At 35.6% G+C, this 7469-nt stretch overlaps 1 protein-coding gene across 1 annotated transcript; it reads right to left on the bottom strand.

The window, feature by feature from the left end:
• Nucleotides 1-810: 810 nt before the first annotated feature.
• LOC131597707 (protein DETOXIFICATION 40-like) lies at nucleotides 811-1949 on the bottom strand (the record flags this gene model as incomplete). Its single annotated transcript, XM_058870386.1, has 3 exons — nucleotides 811-1167; nucleotides 1263-1349; nucleotides 1581-1949. Coding segments are annotated over 3 exons (525 nt in total), but the record flags the coding sequence as incomplete, so codon positions are not given.
• Nucleotides 1950-7469: the final 5520 nt, after the last annotated feature.

Here is a 7469-nt window from a genome sequence, read left to right on the forward strand (position 1 = left end):
AGGACCATTTTGCAGAATTCTTCAAGGAATCAGATCATTCGAGACCTGTTCCTGAGGGGTTGTCCTTTAAATCTCTCACTGAAAGTGAAGCTGATATGCTGGAAAGTGCTTTTATCGAAGAAGAAATTAAAGAAGCTATCTGGTCTTGTGATGGCAACAAGGGTGCTGGCCCCGACGGTTACTCCCTTGAGTTTTTTAAGAATAATTGGGAAATGTTGAAGAAGGACCTCATCAAATTCATGGAGGATTTTCACAGGTACATATTACTCACTAAAGCGTGTACAGCCTCATTCATCGCTCTTATTCCTAAGAAAACAAACCCTCAACAAAAAAAAGAATAGTTTCTATTCTCTAAGAATTGGACAATTGTTGAATCTCAAAGATTTGAATGATATAATTTAAATTATTGTAAATAATTAACTCTTTAAGTATGACTATTAAGAATTGTGTTTTTTCATTTTTTTCCTTTGGATGGATGGTTGGTTTTGTGAATTAGTAATTGTTCCTTTAACTATCAGAATCATATTAAATTTCTCACTTGTTCTAATCCTATCATGTTTTAATTAAGCATTTTGTGCAATACATTGAAAGAAGGCTACAATGAAAGCCATTTCAAAATTTAAAGCTTCACACATTTAGCCTTTGCTACAGTGATTATCAGAACCACAAGTTACACCAGTAAATAACTGCAAAGTACTATAAAGATTTATTTTATTACTTTATTTTTAATATTCATCAGGTGAAATACATATAGATCTTTATCATTTAGAACATAAATCATACATTAAAAATGGATAAATTATTCCACATAATTTTATTCAACAATTTACAATAGATAGCAAACCACAAACACACCATACCATACCATCCCTAGCATAATGCATTCTGCTGATCATATACATTGCCAACAAATATACACAACTTCCTCGCAACTATATGAACACAATCAATCATACACTGAATTTTACATGACATTAACATAATTTCTATAGTTTGTCACTTTTCAAAGAAAGAAGAAAAAATTGCTTAATCTTATATCACAACACTGATTCATTTGGACTAATGACATCTTAATCTAATTGCAAAACAAAGGGCCTCTCAGTTCTTAAGGAGTGTCTCATCAGTCTTGTCCTCCCACTTGTTCAACCTCTTTCTTGATTCTTCAACCTGCAAATAAAACATGGTTTATTTCATGTATTTCACCTAATGCCAACAAATATATTAGTAAATTCATTGCTAGAAGGTGTTTAAGTAATTCAAACCTCTTTACTCCAATCGGTTCGAAATGTAGACCACACTAAAATAATTGTTTGCAAAACTGTCCCAGCTAACATTCCCACCCATATTCCCTATACCCAAAAAAAAACTTCAATAATCGGTATTAAGAACTAAAAGCAACACTTAACAATTTTGACTTTAGGCAACATAAAAAAGCGTGGCTAAAACCATAAAAATTTGTAGCCAAAACCTTTAGGCCACCATTGTCTATTCCTTTAGCCCGGTTATTTTACTTCTACTCAACAGATTCTAAACACCAACGTTGTCTTAAACATGAATAGACCATGGTTAAAGATTCATACCTTGGCACCGAATTTGAAATAGAAACCGAGAACTGAACCCAAAGGTATGCCAATTCCATAATAACAACCAACATTTACATATGCAACAAAGCTTTGCCATCCATATCCAACAGCCACCCCAGATAAGACAGGTTGAACGCCATTGGGGACGATGGCAAGAGCGAGGAGAGGACAAAGATCTGAGACAGCGGCAGAAACCTCTTCTCCTCCGGTGAAGATATAGCTTATGACATCTCTTAAAGCAAGAACCACAAGTGCTATAATAACTGATATTATAAAAGAAATCACTGTCACCACCAAAACAGAAAATGAGGCTGATTTTGGATTTCCTGCTCCTAATTCATTGCTCACTCTAACACTGCATGATTGTCAAAACAACAAGTTGGAAGTTTCAACCTCAAAAATGATAAATAGAATTGAATAAAAGTAAAAGAAAGAGAATCAAACCTTGCAGTTGCGTTAAATCCAACTGAGATCATGAACGTCCATCCAGATACTGTAGTACTACAATATATAAAGAAACACATTAGTTAAAAAAGTATCATTTTTGTTATGAAGCACTTCATGGGAGATACTCTTACTAACTCTTGCTAACTTTTCTCTACAAATAGTTTTTAAATTTATTATTTTAAAGTTAAAAATTATATTTATTATGGTCTTACAAAATGAAAAATAAATTAAATAGTTAAGATTATTATTTTAAGGTGTTTAAGTAAATTAATTGCTAGAAGGTGTTTAAGTAATTCAAACCACTTTAATCCAATTTATTATTTTAATATCCATAACAATTTATTACAAAAGGAAAATAAATTAAATAAGATAATAAATAAATAGTTAAGATTATTATAGCTCAAATAAAAACTATTTTTTGAAAAATAACAAGTTTATTAGCTTATTTGATGTGTAAACTCAAAAATATTACATGTCAATGATCTTTTCTCTCTTAATCAAAGGTTCTAAGTATTGATTCAGAGCATACAACAATTTTAAATTAAAATATATATATATATATATATATATATATATATATATATATATATATATATATATATATATATATATATATATATATATATATATATATATATATATTTATACTAAAAGAATGTGCAAACAACATTTAAAAAATTACATGTAGTATCATTTTAGTCACAAATTTATTTCCCAAGAGTCTTGGTGGCTAGGCTTGTTATTATCATGGATAAGCTTATTTCTCCTAATCACCCAACCTTTCTTAAGGAATATTGTTATGTGAGATATTGGATCGAACTCTAGTATAGTCAAAGGATAGCTGGTGTCGAAATGTGCATGTTGTAGTCGAAGATGGGTCTAGCATGCAAGTATCGGGGATGCTAGGATTGTTAGCATGTTAAATTAGGTTTTAGTGTTTAAATCCTAATTTGTTAAGTTAACTTGTTTATTAAGTTAGCTTGTGTAATGGGCCTTGTGGAAAAAGCCCATTAGTTAGTATGTTAATAAATAACATACTAGTATCTCATCATTGCATACAGCAAATCGTAATTTAGAGTGAGAGGGTTATTTGTTATTCTTGTAACGCTTGTATTCTTATTTGAAGATAAAGTAAAAGAATAGTAGTTGTAACCAATCCTTGTTACGTTGTTCTTCTTGTCTTCCCTAATTCCCTATTATACTTTGTTCTTGACATCTGTTTTCACAATAAATTGATGCGGTGAGCATGGAGAAGATGCCTTCAACAAAGTATGAGACTGAAAAATTCACCGGAGTGAATGATTCGGTCTATGGCGCTTGAAGATGAAAGCCCTACTGGTTTAGCAGGGTTGTTTGGAAGCGTTGAAGGGAGCGGCGGCTATGGACGCTGGGTTAACGGAAAGAGAGAAGACAACCATGATCGAGAAAGCACACAACACAATTTTGTTGAGCCTTGGTGATAAGGTTCTTTGACAAGTATCAAAGAGAACGATGACATCAGGGTTATGGGTGAAACTTGAAAGTTTGTACATGACCAAATCACTGGTAAATCGACTCTATCTGAAGCAAGCTTTGTATTCATTTAAGATGATTGAAGACAAAGTGTTGGCTGAGCAGTTGGATATGTTCAACAAGATGATTCTTGATCTTTAAAATATTGATGTGAAGATCAATGATAAAGATCAACCGTTGTTACTATTGTGCGCTTTGCCTCGATCACATGCTCACTTCAAAGAAACTCTCCTGTATGGAATGGAGTCCATGACCTTTGAAGAAGTTCAATCAACCCTATATTCTAAGGACTTGAACGAACGAAAGGATCATAAACCTTTGACTGTTGGTGAAGGTTTGGCCGTTAAGGGCAAATTCCCGCGAAAGGATGGTAAGTTCGACAAGAAGAAGGGCAAAAGTCAGTTGAAGTCTTATAGTGGCAAAGCATCTGGTATTCAATGCTATCATTGTAAGAAGGAGGGTCACATAAGAAAGGTGTGCCCTGAACGCCTGAAAGATCATGGAGGAACGGATAATGGCAATACAGCCATTGTTCAAGATGATTTCGAATCATCTGTTGTTCCTGTGGTTTCAAGTGGTGACTCTAATAAGGAGTGGATTATGGATTTAGGCTGCACTTGGCACATGACTCCAAACAAAGACTTGTTCGAGGAATTATGTGATCAAGATGGTGCACTTGTATTGCTGGAAAACAACAAAGCTTGCAAGATTACAGGTATTGGATATGTGAGATTCAAGATCCATGATGAGTCAATAAGGTTGTTAACTGAAGTTAGGTATGTTCCTGATTTGAAGAGAAATTTGATTTCTCTTGGGGAATTCGACAAGAAAGGATATGTTTTCCAATGAGAGAAAAGTATCCTAAGAGTCATGAAGGGGTCGAAGGAATTCTTGAGAGGCGTGAAGAAACAAGGCTTGTATACCCTCGAGGTTGAAGTTGTAAGTGGTTCGAAAAATTTTGTATCTATGAAACCTTTGTCGAGGACAAAAATTTGGCACATGAGATTAGGCCATGTCATTGAAAGGGGTCTGGTCGAATTAGGGAAACAAAATCTGCTTGGTGGAGACAAAGTCGAAAAGCTGAAGTTTTGCGAACCCTATGTACTTTGAAAATCTTGCAGAGTGAAGTTCAACAAAGGCAAACAAAGAACACATGGATCCCTTGATTACATCCATGGTTATCTTTGGGGCCTGCATTGTGCGCATCACATTCTGGAGCGAGGTATTTCCTATCCATAGTAGATGATTATTCCAGAAAATTATGGGTATTCATCCAGAAGACTAAGGATGAAAATTTTGAGAATTTCAAAAGTTAGATGACTCTGGTCGAAAATCAGACTGGCAGAAAGGTCAAGAGGTTGAGAACCGACAATGGCCGTGAATTTTGTAATGAGGCGTTCGACAAATTTTGTGCCGCCTCTGGTATTCCAAGGCATAGAACTACTGCAGGTACTCCACAGCAAAATGGTTTGGCTGAAAGGTTTAATCGAACTATTTTGGAGAGAGTTAGATACATGTTGACTAGTGCTAGATTAAAGAAGGTGTTTTGGGCTGAGGCTATTTCGAAGGTAACATATTTGATAAATAGATGTCCTTCGACAGTGTTAGATATGAAGACATCTGAAGAAGTTTGGTCGATACATCCACCATATCTCAACATACTTAGAGTATTTGGCTGCGTAGCCTTTGCTCACATTAGGCAAGACAAGGTCGAATTTAGAGCTCTGAAATGCACGTTCATGGGATATCCTGAAGGAGTCAAAGCTTATAGGCTATGGTGCCTAGAGCCAGGTCACAGAAGGAGTATCACCAATCGAGATGTAGTTTTCAACGAAGCTGAAATGGCTTTTAAGAAAACTGATGATGTTGGTCGAAGTACATAACCATCTGACGAAGAGCTGGAACAGGTAGAGATTCCTATTGAGGTGGGGCATGTTGATGGTGAATTGCATATCCCTGATGAAGTTGAAAGAGAGTTAGAAGATGCTGAGGAAATTGAGGAAACTGTCGATGACTACCTATTGTCAAGATATAGGTCGAGAAGAGTCATCAAGCCACCTCAAAGACTTGGGTATGCAGATCTTATAGCTTATGCCTTAATCTCTACAAGTGAGGTTCTAGACGAAGAACCTAGAGACTACAAGGAAGTTATGAGGAGTCGAAATAAGACTGAATGGTTGAAGGCTATGAATGATGAGATGAAAGCTCTTCATGATAATAACACTTAGGAACTGATCAAGAAACTTGATGGAGCAAGGTTAGTCAGCTGTAAATGGATTTTCAAAGTTAAGGACGGAATCAGAGGAGTTGCATTGAAAAGATACAAGGCAAGGTTGGTCGCAAGGGGCTTCACTTAGAAAGAAGGTGTCAACTTCAATGAAGTGTTTTCTCCTGTTGTGAAGCTTAGGTCTTTGAATGTTGCTTGCCGCTGTGGCACAGTTCGATATTGACCAGGAACAGATGGATGTGAATACTGTGTTCTTGTATGTTGATCTAGATGAAACGATCCTGATGAGGCAGCTTAAAGGGTATGTCGAAAAGGGGAAGGAATATTATGTGTGCAAGTTAAAGAGATCTTTATATGGACTGAAACAGTCTCCTCGACAGTGGAGTAGGAGATTCAACAAATTCATGGCACGCATAAGTTTTTCTATAAGCCAGTTCGAACACTGTGTTTACTTCCGATTTCGACCATTCAATTCATTTGTTCTTTTGTTGCTTTATGTGGATGATATTCTCATAGAAAGAAACAATGTCGAAGATGTAAAGTGGGTGAAGGTTGAACTCAATAAGGAGTTTGATATGAAGGATCTGGGAGCTGCATCCAGGATTCTTGGAATTAACATTCAAAGAGATAGAAAGCATTCGAAATTATGCTTATCTCAAAAGGCATACCTACGGAAGATTCTCGATAAGTTTGATATGTCAAATTCAAAGCCTGTTGTGACTCCAACAAACCCTCAATTTAAGCTGAGTATTGATCAGTGTCCCAATACTGATGTTGAAAGAGCATATATAAATAGCATCCCATATAATAATATAGTTGGTTCTTTGATGTATGTTATGGTCTGTACTAGACCCGATATAACATATGCAATAAGTCTTGTAAGCAGGTACATGGCGAATCCAGGAAAGGCTCACTAGAAAGCATTGAAGTGGATTCTAAGGTATATAAATGGATCTCTAAACAGAGTTCTAATTTATGGTGGAGCCTTGGGTGAAGATAATAAAGCAGTAATCGAAGGATATATCGACTCTGATTATGCAGGTTATATGGATTCAAGAAAATCTATTTCTGGATATGTTTTCACTATGTTTGGCACAACCATTAGTTGTAAAGCAACTCTTCAGAAGGTTGTTGCATTATCAACTACTGAAGCAGAATATATTGCCCTCACCGAAGCTGTGAAAGAAGCATTGTGGCTTGAAGGTTTTGCTAAGGAGCTGAAACTTCAGAGTGAAGGTATCACTGTTAAATGTGATAATCAAAGTGAAATACACATGTCGAAGAACTCAACATATCATGAGCGAACTAAGAACATCGATGTGAGGTTGCATTTCGTCAAAGGAGTAATCGAGCGTGGAGAAGTCCAAGTGCTAAAGGTTTCGATAGATCACAATGTTGTTGATATGATCACCAAGACATTGTTGAGTTGTAAGTTTCTCCACTGTATGCATTTGATAAAGATGCATGAAGAAAGCTAGTTTGTTCCCTTGATGTTCTCATCATTGCATACTGCAAATCCTAATTAAGGGTGAGAGGGTTATTTGTTATTCTTGTAACACTTGTAATCTTGTTTGAAGAGAAAGTAAAAGAATATCAATTGTAACCAATCCTTGTTATTCTTCTTGTCTTCCCTATTATACTTTGTTCTTGACATCGTTTTTCACAACATGTTATTTTATAGGGTGTTTGATGTGAATGAG

The sequence above is a fragment of the Vicia villosa genome, linkage group LG1, assembly GCF_029867415.1.
Source record: "Vicia villosa cultivar HV-30 ecotype Madison, WI linkage group LG1, Vvil1.0, whole genome shotgun sequence".
Lineage (NCBI taxonomy): Eukaryota > Viridiplantae > Streptophyta > Magnoliopsida > Fabales > Fabaceae > Vicia > Vicia villosa.